The 17,422-nt window shown below is 42.1% G+C and overlaps 1 protein-coding gene across 1 annotated transcript; it reads right to left on the minus strand.

Moving 5' to 3' along the window:
• Positions 1 to 11,666: 11,666 nt before the first annotated feature.
• On the minus strand, positions 11,667 to 15,831 carry nefma (neurofilament medium chain a; the record flags this gene model as incomplete). The annotated part of the gene is made up of 3 exons (XM_083983025.1): positions 11,667 to 13,670; positions 13,786 to 13,910; positions 14,773 to 15,831. The coding sequence occupies 3 exons, from the start codon at positions 15,829 to 15,831 to the stop codon at positions 11,756 to 11,758; spliced, it is 3,099 nt and encodes a 1,032-aa protein (XP_083839151.1). The 3' UTR covers positions 11,667 to 11,755.
• Positions 15,832 to 17,422: the final 1,591 nt, after the last annotated feature.

Raw genomic sequence — 17,422 nt, forward strand, 5'->3', positions numbered from 1 at the left:
CAAAAAAGACAGTGTTTTCAACGTTAATGACTAAGATATATACACAAATTAAATAGAAATTACTTTTTATTGAGGTAACAAATGTTAATGACTAAGATATACACAAATTAAATAGAAATGACTTTATTGAGGTAACAAACAAACAATACTTAAAGCAGATATCAGCTTCACGGCCGTTTCGGCTAATGCTGCGTTCAAGGCAGGCTTTTGAAACCGTAAGTTACAGCTTCAAGTCACAACTACGACTTGGTAGCGTTCCAGGTAACCCGTAGCTCGTGTTTTTACTTCCACTGATATCTGCTTTAATACGTAACGGCCTCTCCTTCGTGACATGTCCCGTTATGCCCAACGAAGTTGTGATGTGAAGTTACAACGTCAGAGCTCCGGACTTCTGTGAGCCGAGACGCTTTCACCAGATGTGAAAATGATCCATTCCATTGTTTCATTTTGCAGCTCGTAAGGTTCGCGTTTACACATGTTTGTTTTCACTCTGGTCCAAACAGTAGATAGAGTATCTTTAGTAGATCCGTGACTGTCTCGTTTCCATGACGACTGGCCGTGTGTTACATTACTTGTACGTGACTTCAGATTGCAAAAACCTCTGAGGAAAAAAATAGAAATCTCTGATAAATAACACTAGACTTTAATAATAGAGACACCAGGCAGTTGTTTTTTAGTTTTTAGTGCAGACAGTTGATTTATTTAAATAGTATTTTTATTATTTATTTATTTTTGTGGTTGATTGAACAGCATTTCAAGAGTGCAATCTGTGAGACTGGCTATAGCTGGTGTTTAAATATGTTATATAAATGTCTTATAATGAGACATGATAATGGTAATATTTTCACATTTCCATTCAACTTTTAATATTGATCTTAAGCCCTTATGAAATCACGCCTTCTAAATTCTATTACTCCATTAATGTATCTGTTACCTATAGGGTCCTGCCATCAGTCAATGGTCAGGGTCAGTCCCCTGTCACAAAAAACACGCTTGGGCACCGGTGGGCTGCTGGTGGGCTGCTGGTGGGCTGCTGGTGCCACCCTACCACCGGGCTTAAAGGGATAGTTCAACATTTTGGCAAACTGGCCCATCGCCATAATCCCTATAGTCATAGCAGTAGGTTCGTTACCTTTAATTGTCGGTGCAAGCTATTTTTAGAACGGAGGAGCAGAGCCGTGAGCTGCTCAGAGCTACGCTACGGAGGCTCATGGGATTTCTTGGTTTCCCTCATCAAACTCATCAAATACGCAATCCAACAACTCCAAAACGCTCTGGTGGACAAGTTGTGACCTGCACATTCACCACGCTATGAGATAATAACACAACGTTACCAGACAGAGTTGTTTTAGAGGTAAATGCAGAGACTGCTTGATGAAAAACTGTCCCTGAAGTCAATGTGCATCAGCGGTTTTGCATTAATTTACCTCTAAAACAACTGAATGTGCAGGTCACAACTTGTCCAGGAGAGCGTTTTGGAGTTGTTGGATTGTGTATTTGATGAATTTGATGAGGGAAACCAAGAAATCCCATGAGCCTCCGTAGCGTAGCTCCGAGCAGCTCACGGCTCTGCTCCGCCGTTCTAAAAATAGCTTGCACCGACAATTAAAGGCAACGAACCTACTGCTATGACTATAGGGGTTATGGCAATGGGCCAATTTGCCAATATGTTGAACTATCCCTTTAACAAGTTTTTTGGAATCCTGTATATAGTAGTAAATAGTATAGTAATTACTAGACATTGTATCACTACCACTACACCATACCTCACTTTTTATCTACTTTACTTATATTGCTGATATAACTGGTTATTTCCGGTAGCAGAAGTGAGTGATCCGGTCGTTTTCGCTAATGCTGCGTTCCAGGCAGGCTTTTGAAATCGTAAATTACAGCTTCAAGTCACAACTTACGACTTTGTAGCGTTCCAGGCAACCCACTCGTGTTTTTCCGACCTGTTTTACCGGTGAAAGTCACTATAACGGCCACTCGTAACTTCCGACCGGTGAACTCGTACCAGATCGAACTGGTACCACTTCACGGTCGGAAAAATACGAGTTTCCTTGAACGCACCATAACAGTCCTCGTCGCTACGTCACCACATTCACGGCGTTCCTTGGCTGCACACACAGCCCTGCATGCCGTTCTCTCTCCTCATTGGATAAAAACTGTAGGATACGATAAATGTTTTCTCTTCGGCTCAGAGCAGAGCAGAGGGACTGAGAGACCCGTGTTTCAGTCCAAACACTCTATGTAAGTGATTGCTGTCGGAAGATATAACTATTTAAGACTTATATTAACACAAATATATCACTCACTTCTGCTTTAACTTCATTATTAATGGTCTGTAATTTACAGGATAACCAAAAGACATCTAATGAAGCCGAAACAATCATGATTTTATGAGTTTTTTTGTCATAATGCAGGTGGTGATTTAAGGCAACTGGACCATCTGTCACAGAGGAAGACTCCTGTCCTGCAGTGTGTGAGCCCCACACTGCTGTCAGAGGATTCTGACACATGAACAGTGAACACACACCTTTTCTTTGTATAGCTTGTTTTCAGTCACGTGGTTATGATGACGCGAAGGGGGCGGGGCGATGTCAGATGGAGGGCAGGAAGTGGAGAGCGGTGCCTGAAAATAATGGAAAGCGAGTACTCCGAAGCTTTTGGTCGAGCCTGCACGTAGCAGGTATCACCAAAAATTAGAGAAATATATCGGATACGATCCATACAACCTTAAAGCAGATATCAGCTTCACGGCCGTTTCGGCTAATGCTGCGTTCAAGGCAGGCTTTTGAAACCGTAAGTTACAGCTTCAAGTCACAACTACGACTTGGTAGCGTTCCAGGTAACCCGTAGCTCGTGTTTTTACCATCCTGTTGTCTGTGAAAGTTCCCTATAACGGCCACTCGTAACTTCCGACCCGTGAACTCGTACCAGATCGAACTGGTATGACTTCACAGGAAGGAAAAACACAAAGTACGAGTTTCTTTGAACGCACCATGAGTTAGCAGCCCCCGCCCTTGTCAGGCATCAATTGGTCCTCGTGCTACGTCACCACATTCACGCGCATCCCTTGGCTGCACACACAGCCCTTCATGCCGTTCTCTCTCCTCATTGGATAACACTTGTATCCCACAAGGAAAATTTTCTCCTCGGGTTACAGCAGAGCAGAGTGACGGAGAGACTCGTGTTTAGGCTGAAATACTTCATGTAAGTGATTGCTGACGGAAAATAGGACTATTTAGGACTTATATTAACAAAAACATTCCACTGATATCTGCTTTAAATCGGGAGAAAGGAAGCAGTGGAACACACTGCCTCGACCAGAGCGATTGATATAACAGAGTGGCGACACTCCCATAGTCATTTTAAGTCATAAAGTGGTAATAATCTTTGCCATGTACAGTAACCATGTCGATTTAACAAAATAAAATGTATTAGACTGATCGGTTCATTGTAAAACATTAATTCATTTACGTAAATGTGGTGATTTCAGTCCTTAGCCCAGAAGCAGCCCTGCTCACTTTTCATTCAAACAAACTAATGCCACTGCCACAGTTAAATTTCATCAATGAGACCAGCATTAATCTCAGCGGTAAACCTCTAAAAGCGTGCAGATACGTTACTTGGCTCGTTTCCTCCTCCGGGAGGAGGACGGTCGGCCCCGGCAGATCAGCTCAGTAGAGCGGCTGCTGCTGCTGTGACAGCCGCTGCCCTGGTCGGGGCTCACACAGACTCTGCACTTCTCCCAAAACAGACATCGGAGCAAATTCCCCAGCGTTATAAACTGACCACAGACTCTGGATTAAACGGTGACGTGTTAACAGCGCTAAAGCCACAATTAAAACAGTTTTTAGCAGCTTTACTGGCTGTAAACTGCATGCTAATTTCTGTTAGCCCGTCTATGGTGTTTTACATATACGTTAGCATTAAGCTAGCGGGCTTTATATGCTTAGTTGTGACACTGGCTGTGTGTGTTTTGAACGTTGTTTCAAACTATGTGGGTTTGGCTGAACATCGTTGATGCTTAAATATATATTGCCGCTTAATATATTGCTTTACTCCTCTTTCTATGTGCCATTTTTACTGTAGAACAGGCTAGACACCGTTTGTTTACTATGGTCACTTCCGTCCCTCCCACCCACCGTTTTACGGTCAGTTGTTGAAATTTGAGTCCTTTATGTCTTACTACCTTAGGAACTCTCAAGTAACTTTTTTGATTTTCCCGGTTTGACCGTTTTGAACAGCCGTAGACAGCGCAGACAGTAGGTATTTTCCTATTGTTTTCCTGTGGGCAAAACACTTCCTGCCCTCCATCTGCAGTCGTGACGTTCCACGTGACGTCATCTGAAAACCACCTATTTTTGGGTTAGGGTTTTTTCCTTGTGATTGATATTTTAAATGGTTCAAATCATACAGTAGATGACCTTGTACTTTTGCATTGCTTATTGAAGTAGATCAAAAAATGTTTTAAATAAATTAATGTTGTCAAACATTAACATGGGCTTGTAGTCCAGTTCTATTATTAGGTAAATTCTCAGTGATCCTAGTGGTCTGTTAGGAAAGTGTAATCTTGAAATTGAATGATGATGTCATATTTCAATGTTTAAATATTTTAATGAAATGTTACAACATTACCTTTGTGGATTTTTTTTTTTCAAAGCATGTTATTGAGTCCCTAAGTATTGTCATTCTGGAAACATTAAAAACTTTCAGCTGTTACCCTTTGCAAGAATATTTGGGCATAATGTTGTAGCAATGTTTTCATTTGTAACATTGTAAGAAGGTTATCACAAAATATTTTTAGGATGTTTTTAGAAAACGTTCCTCAAGAACATTCTGGGAACTTAAAGAAAACTTCCCACTAAGAACATCATTAAAACGTTAGGGTATAATGTTATAGCAACATTTTCATTCAACATTTTAAGAAGGTTATCACAAAACATTTTTAGGATGTTTTTAGAGAACGTTCCTCCAGAACATTCTTGGAACTTAAAGAAAACTTACCGCTAAAAACAGAATTAAAACATTAGGGTATAATGTTATAGCAATGTTTTCTTTCAACATTTTAAGAAGGTTATCACAAAATATTCTTAGGATGTTTTTAGAGAATGTTCCTCCAGAACGTTCTGGGAACTTAAAGAAAACTTCCCGCTAAAAACATCATTTAAACATTAGGGTATAATGTTATAGCAATGTTTTCTTTCAACATTTTAAGAAGGTTATCACAAAATATTCTTAGAATGTTTTCAGAGAATGTTCCTCTAGAACGTTCTGGGAACTTAAAGAAAACTTCCCGCTAAAAACATCATTTAAACATTAGGGTATAATGTTATAGCAATGTTTTCTTTCAACATTTTAAGAAGGTTATCACAAAATATTCTTAGAATGTTTTCAGAGAATGTTCCTCTAGAACGTTCTGGGAACTTAAAGAAAACTTCCCGCTAAAAACATTCTAACAACATTATAGGTAACATTGTCAGAATGTTCTTAGAACAAAAAATTTCTAGCTGGGTTGCAGATTCGCTGAATGATGCAATTTATAAATCGATAAAAGTCGTATTTTGGTGGCGGTGCGTGGCGCAGTGGGTTCGGTTTTTAGGATGTTTTTAGAGAACGTTCCTCCAGAACATTCTTGGAACTTAAAGAAAACTTACCGCTAAAAACAGAATTAAAACATTAGGGTATAATGTTATAGCAATGTTTTCTTTCAACATTTTAAGAAGGTTATCACAAAATATTCTTAGGATGTTTTTAGAGAATGTTCCTCCAGAACGTTCTGGGAACTTAAAGAAAACTTCCCGCTAAAAACATCATTTAAACATTAGGGTATAATGTTATAGCAATGTTTTCTTTCAACATTTTAAGAAGGTTATCACAAAATATTCTTAGAATGTTTTCAGAGAATGTTCCTCTAGAACGTTCTGGGAACTTAAAGAAAACTTCCCGCTAAAAACATCATTTAAACATTAGGGTATAATGTTATAGCAATGTTTTCTTTCAACATTTTAAGAAGGTTATCACAAAATATTCTTAGGATGTTTTTAGAGAATGTTCCTCCAGAACGTTCTGGGAACTTAAAGAAAACTTCCCGCTAAAAACATCATTTAAACATTAGGGTATAATGTTATAGCAATGTTTTCTTTCAACATTTTAAGAAGGTTATCACAAAATATTCTTAGAATGTTTTCAGAGAATGTTCCTCTAGAACGTTCTGGGAACTTAAAGAAAACTTCCCGCTAAAAACATCATTTAAACATTAGGGTATAATGTTATAGCAATGTTTTCTTTCAACATTTTAAGAAGGTTATCACAAAATATTCTTAGAATGTTTTCAGAGAATGTTCCTCTAGAACGTTCTGGGAACTTAAAGAAAACTTCCCGCTAAAAACATTCTAACAACATTATAGGTAACATTGTCAGAATGTTCTTAGAACAAAAAATTTCTAGCTGGGTTGCAGATTCGCTGAATGATGCAATTTATAAATCGATAAAAGTCGTATTTTGGTGGCCGTGCGTGGCGCAGTGGGTTCGGTTTTTAGGATGTTTTTAGAGAACGTTCCTCCAGAACATTCTTGGAACTTAAAGAAAACTTACCGCTAAAAACAGAATTAAAACATTAGGGTATAATGTTATAGCAATGTTTTCTTTCAACATTTTAAGAAGGTTATCACAAAATATTCTTAGGATGTTTTTAGAGAATGTTCCTCCAGAACGTTCTGGGAACTTAAAGAAAACTTCCCGCTAAAAACATCATTTAAACATTAGGGTATAATGTTATAGCAATGTTTTCTTTCAACATTTTAAGAAGGTTATCACAAAATATTCTTAGAATGTTTTCAGAGAATGTTCCTCTAGAACGTTCTGGGAACTTAAAGAAAACTTCCCGCTAAAAACATCATTTAAACATTAGGGTATAATGTTATAGCAATGTTTTCTTTCAACATTTTAAGAAGGTTATCACAAAATATTCTTAGAATGTTTTCAGAGAATGTTCCTCTAGAACGTTCTGGGAACTTAAAGAAAACTTCCCGCTAAAAACATTCTAACAACATTATAGGTAACATTGTCAGAATGTTCTTAGAACAAAAAATTTCTAGCTGGGTTGCAGATTCGCTGAATGATGCAATTTATAAATCGATAAAAGTCGTATTTTGGTGGCCGTGCGTGGCGCAGTGGGTTCGGTTCGAATCCCGCGTCGGGCGGCCCTTTCCTGCATGTCATTCCCCCTCTCTCTGCCTCCCCCTTTCCTGTCTATCTTTACTGTGTAGCCTACTATCGAATAAAGGCAAAAAGCCAAAAATTATATACTTTACGTAAAAAAATAAGTTGTATTTTGATCAACATTACATCTGAAATGAATAATTTTCACTCATAAGCCATGTAATAAGTGGGATAATGTAGAGTTAGTCTGTTGTTATGGAGAAATAAAGATTAAGACATCCTTCATCAAAGCTCATGCAGTCTAATGATCAACTGTGCCTATAGGTCCCCAGTTGGTAGGCCTACCCAAGATGGCGCTCACAACAAGAACGTGATATCCATCTATAGGCAGTCACCCGTCAGAAATCCCAGGACTGTACGTAATGCGCGTGCAATCAATCCGATTGCCTTTCCCTCGTCTTTTTAATGAGACGCGTATTGACAAAAGCTATGAGTAGCATGGGCTGGTACAGTAAGCTAGCTTCCCAAGACATTAGCGCACCACAGTCAACAGGTGGCAGCACTGGAGAGCATACATCAGTCCGACCGTCCAAAAGTCTGACGGCTCATTTCTCCAACTACCTATAAGTGTTAAGGTTAGGTTTAGGGTTAGGGTTACTTAAGTTGGAGAAATCGGAGGTCGGACTAATGGACACAAAAATAAAGAAATGTATGGTCGGAGAAATGGGTAGTCGGACGTCATGCGCCCGGCAGCACTTGTGGCAAGTGGCAATATGAGATCCCGTATGAGATGGCAGTTTAAATCAGATGTAAGGAGGGATATCGCTTAGTATTTGTTTTCTCTTTAATTTTTTTTACTAGTCAGGCACTGCTTGCCTTCCTTGCCCTGACCGCACTCCACTGCGTCACAGACTGCATAACATCCTCGGCAAAGCTGACAATCAAGTTAAAGCAGAAGTAAGCGATATTTTTGTGTTAATATAAGTCTTAAATAGTTATATCTTCCGACAGCAATCACTTACATAGAGTGTTTGGTCTAAAACACGTGTCTGTCAGTCACTCTGCTCTGCTGCAAGCCCAGGAGAAAACTTTTCTCGTATCCTACAATTTTTATCCAATGAGGAGAGAGAACGGCATGAAGGGCTGTGTGTGCAGCCAAGGGATGCGCCTGAATGTGGTGACGTAGGGACGAGGACCAATAGATCCATGACGAGGGTTGGGGCTGCTAACTCCATCGGCTGACAAGACGTTATGGTGCGTTCAAGGCAACCCGTAACTCGTGTTTTTCCGACCTGTGAAGTTGTACCAGTTCGATCTGGTACGAGTTAACGGGTCGGAAGTTACGAGTGGCCGTTATAGTGACTTTCACAGGTAAAACAGGTCGGAAAAACACAAGTGGGTTGCCTGGAACGCTACAAAGTCGTAAGTCGTGACTTGAAGCTGTAATTTACAGTTTCAAAAGCCTGCCTGGAACGCAGCATTAGCCAAAACGACCAGATCGCTTACTTCTGCTTTAAGGCTACTGTCACACATTCTTAAATGCATGCTTGAGTACTAGTAATGTGTATACCCTATAGTTCACTTGCATTTTTATTAGACTATTAAAGCAGAAGTAAGCGATCCGGTCGTTTTGGCTAATGCTGCGTTTGAGGCAGGCTTTTGAAACCGTAAATTACAGCTTCAAGTCACAACTTACGACTTTGTAGCGTTCCAGGCAACCCACTCGTGTTTTTCCGACCTGTTTTACCGGTGAAAGTCACTATAACGGCCACTCGTAACTTCCGACCCGTGAACTCGTACCAGATCGAACTGGTACAACTTCACAGGTCGGAAAATCACGAGTTACCAGTTGCCGTGAACGCACCATAACAGTCCTCGTCCCAACGTCACCACATTCACGGCATCCCTTGGCTGCACACACAGCCCTGCATGCCGTTCTCTCTCCTCATTGGATAAAAACTGTAGGATACGATAAATGTTTTCTCCTCGGCTCAGAGCAGAGCAGAGTGACTGACAGACCCGTGTTTCGGTCCAAACACTTTATGTAAGTGATTGCTGTCGGAAGATATACTGTAACTATTTAAGACTTATATTAACACAAATATATCACTTACTTCTGCTTTAATATTATTTTATCAATATTATGATAATCATCACATATATGAAAGTTTGTTCCTTTCATTATAAGCCTATTAATCATAGCTTATTATTTCATTTCAAGTAAAGATTGGATCTCTCTGAAATTAGTTATCTTGATTACAAAATTTAATTTTCCTGTGTTTTTGCACTTGCCTCAACTGTGCTTTTACCTGCTGTTGCAACAGTACAACATCTATAATCCTCCCTAATGTGATAAAAGCCATCCTCTCACAAACATTATCCGCAGACACCTGGTATCGCCCAGCTGCAGCTCTAATGGTTTATTCTCTTGAGTCACTATTATAGTAGGGATCATGCGGCCCTGGTGGTTGCTTTGAAAACCTGATATTGTAAACCTTTATACAGAGTGTAGTGGTATTTCAGCCTGTCTCTCAACCTTTATCATTTCACAGCTTTATGTTGCTGGTGACAAAAACAAAGCCTCATATTTTAAAGCCTTTGTCAAACTCAGTAGTGAACACATCGAACACAGATGAAGCTGAAGCAAGATATGATCAGATGAGAAAAGAAATAGATCTTTTCCATCCTTTCAGCATGACAAGTTAAATCCTATCACTAGGGTTTTCTAATATTACATATCCACTAACAATTTCATTAAAAGTGATTGATGGCATTTAATTAGAGGAAATTAAAAAAAAAAAACTTTCTAAAGTAGTTTAGACAGTATTCCTTTCCTTGGTTGATAAGTTCACAAGTAAGATTTTGGATTATTGGTCAGATATTACTTGGACCACTCGTCTTTTACACTAATACTATTATTTTCTGGCTATTCAAGATTTTTATTCTCAATTCTCTGTATGTGTAAGACATACAGAATTTGTTTCTCTCTCACCTAAGATAAATATTATAGATATATAAATGAAATGCTGTAGAAAATAAAATGTAATATATTATATATAATATCACCGATATATATTAATAGCCTTAGTATAGTGCTATGCTAGCTAATGTTAGAGTCCAGGGGCAGGGGACAGTGGGGGTAGGTAGTGGGTAGAGTTTAGCATCATGACAGCCTGGTAGAAGAAGCTGTTTGATAGTCTTGTGGAGCAGGCCGGGGGGCTCTGGTAACTTTTCCCTGAAGGCAGGAGGCTGAGGAGGCAGTGTGAGGGATGGGAGATCTCACCAGCAATGACTGCCTATTAATGGTAACTCTGAGGAGACATTTACTAATGTCTAGAACATCCTCCATTTTGACTATGAAATCAAAAGTCAGATTAAAGATAATCTTTGGGATTGTCCAGGAAAGCCCTAAATTGTCATATGTATTAGCCTATGTATTGCTCAGTATTTAGCTGCTGTCTCCAGAGTTGTATTAGTAATTATGTTTTTTAGTAAGAATGATTTAATTGAGTAGGTAACTATGTCAAATTCTGATTTGTTGTAAACATCTTTGTGTGTATAACATATGTAGATACATGTCCATGATACATTGTCAGTCCTCTTTTGGCAGAATAATATAAAAAGACAAGACACAAGATTTTTTTTTTTTTAATTCATTGACATTTATTGAGCAAATGCTGCTGGGAAATTGTTCATGATGAGTAAAGTCATGGGATTGCAAACAGTAGCACCTCATTTATTTCTGTATTTAAATTCAAGTCCATCCTATGCATACAAGAATGCATGTATCTGCGCATTTACAGTTTTTTTTCAGTTGCACTCAGGTAAACATAACAGACACTGATAAAAAGCATGTTTAAGGCTAAGAGTTTCTTCAGTTTGTTAAGCTTTAGTTTGCTTCAGTTACTGGATGTATTGTATATGGTCATGTGTTTATCATATCGCTGCCTGTGTCTTTCTTCGCTATATGTTGTGTATTTATTTCTTTTTTGGCTCAGTTGATATCTTCATTAGTCAAGTAAGGCTTCTTCAGTAGAGCATCGTGTCTACATCGAGGACCCTCCCGCCTGTCTGTCCCCCTCTTTTACTTAAACTCAAAAATCCTCTGAACTTGAATAATATTTCTCTCACTCTCCCACCCACAACGCATTTATTCCTTTTATATATTTACTCTTTTTACAGTGTATTTCTACCATACATACAGATAAGAGGGGAAAGTACTCCCCTCCCCTGAGCTAGCATGCAGAGACCCCCCTCCCTCCCACCCGTGAGCTCAACCATGAACGGCAGAAAGAAAAAAACTAAGAGAATAAAATGTCTCAGTCACTTGCTCCTGACCGCGGCTGCAGCGAAGCCCATTTAAAGCTTTCACTCAACATGCATTTTTGAAATTTGTAGCATTTAAGATTTGGCTTCTCTCTATGATTTGTTTTGTATGTTTGAGAGTGGTTATCTTTATTACATCGCTCTAGCTGTATGATTTTCTTTGTTATGTTAGTTCTGGGGTGATTGCTTGTCTTCGTGTCCCCTCCACTGGGCCCCGCCTCCGTCTCCTACTCGCCCGTCGGATTAGCCGCCTGGAGTCTGCTCAGTCGCCCTCTGACACCTGCTTGATGGACTGGGTGGAGTGCTTCTCGGTCTTCTTGGTGGAGACCATCTTCTCCTGCATCGTCTCCTCAACCTCCTTCACTGTCTCGGTCACAGTGACAGATTTGGTGACGTGCTTGGATCCGTCCTCTCCGGTGGTGATCGTCTCCACAGTCTTGGTGATCACAACTTTCTGGCTGCCATCTTCCTTCACGGGGCTCTCGTCCACGCCGTTAGCAAGCACGTCGACTTCATCCTTCTTCTCTGGCTCTTCTGGGCTGCTCTTGTCTATATCGCCATTCATGGCAACATCCTTCTTTTCCACCGGCTTGTCCTCTGTTGAGTCGCTCTTCTTCTCCGGTTTCTCTTCAGCAGCTTTAGGAGCATCAGGCTTTGCGGCCTCAACCTTTGGGGCTTCAGCTTTTGGGGCTTCAGCTTTTGGGGATTCAGCTTTTGGAGATTCGGGTTTTGGGGATTCAGACTTGGGGGACTCGGCTTTTGGAGATTCAGGTTTTGGGGATTCAGACTTGGGGGACTCTGCTTTTGGGGAGCTAGGTTTGGGAGATTCAGCCTTTGAGTCTTCCTTGGGAGTCTCAGACTTGGGGGATGCAGGCCTGGGTGAATCAGACTTGGGGGATGCAGGCCTGGGTGAATCAGACTTGGGGGATGCAGGCCTGGGTGATTCAGACTTGGGGGATGCAGGCCTGGGTGATTCAGATTTAGGAGATGCAGGCCTGGGTGATTCAGATTTAGGAGATGCAGGCCTGGGTGATTCAGATTTAGGAGATACAGGCTTGGGAGATTCAGATTTAGGGGATGATGGTTTAGGGGATTCAGATTTAGGGGATGATGGTTTAGGAGATTCAGATTTAGGGGATGATGGTTTAGGAGATTCAGATTTAGGGGATGATGGTTTGGGAGATTCAGATTTAGGAGATGCAGGCTTGGGAGATTCAGATTTAGGAGATCCAGGTTTAGGTGATTCAGACTTAGGGGAGGCAGGCTTGAGGGTGTCAGGTTTTGTTACCGCTGTTTTTGCAGGCTCTTCCTTCTTGGCCTCAGGCTTTGCAGCTTCTGTTTTGAGAGCCTCAACCTTGACTACCTCTTCCGATTTGTCATCTTTTACCTTCTCATCTTCCTTTTTGCCTTTGTCTGCATCATCTTTCTCCTCTTTCTCATCTTCAGTTTTGGAGGCTTTATCACTGCCTGCATCCTCATCCTGATCACCGCCCTCCTCCTCGGCCTCAGCTTCCTCTGCTGCCTCCTCCTCTCCTCCACTGCCCTCTTTGTCTCCAGCCTTCTCTTTGTCAGGAGAGGCTTTAGATTCTGGAGCTTTGGAGCAAAGTACTGTCTCCTCAACTACTTCCTCCTCCTCCTCTTCCTCTCCTCCCTCTTCTCCTTCATCAGCTGCCTCTGCGTCATCCCCCTTTTCTCCTTCATCTTCTCCCTCGGCCTCACCTTCATCTTCTTTCTCTCCCTCCTCACCAGCTTCTCCCTCTCCTTCTTCATCCTCATCACCTCCCTTTCCCTCTTCCTCCTCCTCTTCTCCCTCCTCTTCCTCCTTAGCACTAGAGGTCACTTTGGCATCAGTGGCGCTCACAACTTCCTCCCCCTCTCCTCCCTCTTCTTCTCCCTCTTCAGCCTCACCCTCTGCTTCCTCATCCTCTCCCCCCTCTTTCTCCTCCTCGTCTCCTCCCTCTCCGAGTGTGGCGGACAGCTCTTGTGCTATCTCTGCCAAGGCCTCATCAAGGTCAGTCTTCTCATCCTCCACCCTTGTCTCCTCGATGATCTCCTCCACAAACTTGTGCTGCACCTTAAGTTTGTGAGGTTCTGATTTAGGCTTAGGGATTTTGGTTGTGACCGTCTGGCGGTAAGGGAAAGTGCTAAAGTGGGTCTCCTCACCCTCCAAGAGTTTCCTGGCAGGACGATAAATGTATACATGACACTTTTAAAACTTGCATTTGATATAGAGAAGTGAAGTAATTCTGTATAATTTGTGTAAATATCCATTCTAAACTACTTATTTTGTACCTGTATGCAGCAATCTCAATGTCCAAGGCCATCTTGACATTGAGGAGGTCCTGGTACTCGCGCAGGTGACGTGCCATCTCCCATTTGGTGCTCTTGAGCTCATTATCCAGCTGGTGAATCGTCTCCTGAGGAAACACAAAGCAAAGACAACACAAGGTTGATTAAATACAACAAAACAACACACAGGACGAAGCTATATTTGCTTTGCAGTTTGCAAAGTCACTGCGCGGAGACTCATAGCAACAATTCCCCACTTTAAAAACCTCTCTCTGTAATTGACCTTGCCTTAGTTAAACTCAGGGCTTTTTGAAATCCATCCCTCTTTTATTGTAAACTGTGTAGTGGTCTATTCACTGAGAGATATTGTTGTAATATATTCTGACGCAATACAGTACTCTAGAGATGATTGAATGCCTTGTTTTTTTTTCAAGGGCAGCCTCCACACTTGTCCAATACACCCCCACCCTTACCCCAAAGTCTCAGTGATGTGATGCAGAGCCAATGAAAGGCATCGACCCATGCCTCTGACTCAGCAAGACAGAGGGAGAGAGACATAGAGAGGGGGAGGGAGAGAGAGAGAGAGTCTGCTGCAGTGTCTCCCTTTAACTATTTCCTTACACTCAGAAATCTTTCAAGCTTGAAAAGAAAGTGAGCTCACTGCTTTTGAGAGAAATGCAGGATCAGAGATTGTTTTACCACCCAGGAAATACTATTATAGCCTATCATGCTGTTATCAAGGAACTTGGATTTTTTTTTTTCAGTGCCTCAAATAAAAACTGCGTCACTGTGATAAAAAATGTGAAATTTTACGTCGGGCTATAATAACTTCTGTATGATCTTTTCCATGATAGTTAAGTCAACACACCACACCGGTTATAAAGTTTTAAAAACACATAAAAAATATTTGTTTGATCTAAAACATCAATTAAAGTCCATTCAAACTATTCAAGCCTATCTCCAGCTCTTTACCCGGAGCTGTCTCCTCACCTGCAGGCTGGACAGGTCGCTGTTGTGGCGGTCCTCGATGTCATTCAGCTGCCTCTCCAGTGAGTCTCTTGTCCCGCGCACCGACTCCAACTCCACCGTCTTGGACTGCAGCTGGCGGCGGTAGTCGGAGATCTCATCACGGGCGGACTTTATGGCGTCCTTGTTCTGCTCGGCTGCCTCGGTGAGCTTGGCGTAGCGGCACATGAACCAGTTCTCCACCTGCTGCAGGTTCTGGTTGGAGTGACCCTCCAGCTCGCAGCGGATCTCCCGGAGAGCCTCGGTGATGTCCGCCTTCTGGAGGTCTTTCCGCTCCACGGTCACCTGAGAAGCCTGGATCTGGGCGATGAGGTCGCTCACTTCTTCCTCGTGGTTGTTGCGGATGAAGGCGATCTCATCCTGCAGCGACTGAACTTTCTTGTCCAACTCTGACTTCACCAACTCCGAGTCTCCCATGTCCTTCTTCAGGACGCGGATGATGGCTTCCGTCTCCTCCCGGATGCGAGCTTCTTCGTCGAAGCGGTCCCTGACCCGCTGGATGTCCTCATCGATGTGGTCGGTGTCGAGCTGAATTTGCGCCTTGTCATGGTGGATCTGCTCCAGCATCGAGCGCAGCTCCTGCAGCTCCTGGTCATAGAGGTCGCCCAGCTGGGAGCGCGACACCTGCTTCTCCCGCAGTGCCTGGATCTCCGCCTCGATCTGCTTGTTCTGCTGCTCCAGGTAGTGCACCTTGTCAATGTAAACAACAAACCGGTCGTTGAGCCCTTGAAGTTGCTCTTTCTCGTTAGATCGCTTGTAGTCTCCGTTCAGGATGGAGGTTTGATTATAATCAACGCTGTCGGCGGAGCTGAGCACCGTGGAGCTGTAGCCGCGAGTTACCGGCATGTTCACGCTCCTCTTGTAGGATGTGGTCATGGTGGAGCCAGGGCTAGCCCGGGACCAAGACTGGGAGCGAAAGCCGCTGGAGGGGGTGCCGCTGGAGCGGCTGTAGCCGTAGCCGGTCGTCCTAGTATCCATAACTCTCCGGAAGGGGCTCCCTACCGTGTCCACCGGGTAACTCATCCGGTTACACGAACCGTAGGGGATGTGCGCAGGGATGAAGTGGTGGGACTGTGCAGGAGGCGTGTATAGCAAGTGTATGTGGGTGTATGTGTGTGTGTGTGTGTGCAGGTGAGGGGTGTATGGCTCTCACAGCGTCTAACAGCTCCTCTGTCTGCTCCTTTTATATCTGAGGCTGTGTCGCGAACAAGCCAAGTCCAAGCACTCGTGTCTCGTCCATTGATGGAAGGGAGGGGAGGGCGCATCCCCCTCAGGCCGTCTGCTAATGGTCCAGGGTCCCATTCACTCCGAACCACGTGGGCTGGAGGAGCTGTGTGGGTGTCCCATAGATAGATAGATAGATAGATAGATAGATAGATAGATAGATAGATAGATAGATAGATAGATAGATAGATAGATAGATAGATAGATAGATAGATAGATAGATAGATAGATAGATAGATAGATAGATAGATAGATAGATAGATAGATAGATAGATAGATAGATAGATAGATAGATGTTGTAGTTTCAGCACCATGGACAGCAACCAGTGAAACACAACTCAGTTGAAATCTCTGATAAAATGACAGTCTTGTTTTTATTCACTGCTTATTGAAGTGAGCTGTGAATGCAATCACACCATGACAGAGTCTACATGTTGAATATTGACTAATATGAACACAAAGAGTTTGTCTTGCTTGTCTTGTCACTCAAACTTTTTAAAATCAAGAGAGCATAGCTTCTTGGTGTGTTTCTGTGACTGTAAGGCTGTTTAACATGTTTCCTAATTTGTGCACTAATATTCATGATGGAAAAAATAGAATATGAGAGTGAATATGTGACAGCCCCCGCCCAGGCTGCATGTGTGTGTGTGCGTGTGTGTGTTGCCCCACTGCGCCTAGGATATAAAAGGCTTAGCCCTGCTTTCTATTTATTTTGGCCTTTGGCGTGTTTCTTCACTTTACAGAATTTTACAGCATTGATGTTACTGACTCACACAGTTTATTTTCTTTACAATAAACAATTTATTTGCTGACATTTGTTCCCATTTGAGTTGCACTCTCTGGGTTTAACAACCGTACATTTGTTGATGCACCTTTTGACTATGAGGTGTGTTTGGTATGATTTGCAGGAGAAGTGAATTCATTTGTTACAAGTGTATATATCTCTGGATGTTGTCATTGATTGAATGGCAGGGAGAGCTTTAGTGCTGTGTTGTTGTTGTTGGTGGTGGTGGTGGTGTCGTGTTGGTATCAGGAAGGCCACAGTATGACATCTGTTGGGTTTTGACTGTTTAAGTGGTGTAGTCAACGTCGGCAAAGCATGAAAACCTACCTAAAGTAAACATATGAGGACCATTGGAAAGTCCTGGTAAGTGGATATCGGATTGTGGTTGTTGACCCCAGTGAAATCTGAATGCAAAAGCATTGTAGTGCTGGGACAGTTTCAAATATATTCTCCTGTATGGGGGACAGGTTTGCAGTTTGGTATGCATATTTAATAACATTGTGCACTCTTTCCTAGTTTTAACATTTGCATAACACACAGACACACACTCTTCCTTCTGGGACAGTATCTCTGCAGCTATAGCCTATATAGGATCTCCAATATGGT

The sequence above is a fragment of the Trachurus trachurus genome (assembly GCF_905171665.1).
Source record: "Trachurus trachurus genome assembly, chromosome: 12".
Lineage (NCBI taxonomy): Eukaryota > Metazoa > Chordata > Actinopteri > Carangiformes > Carangidae > Trachurus > Trachurus trachurus.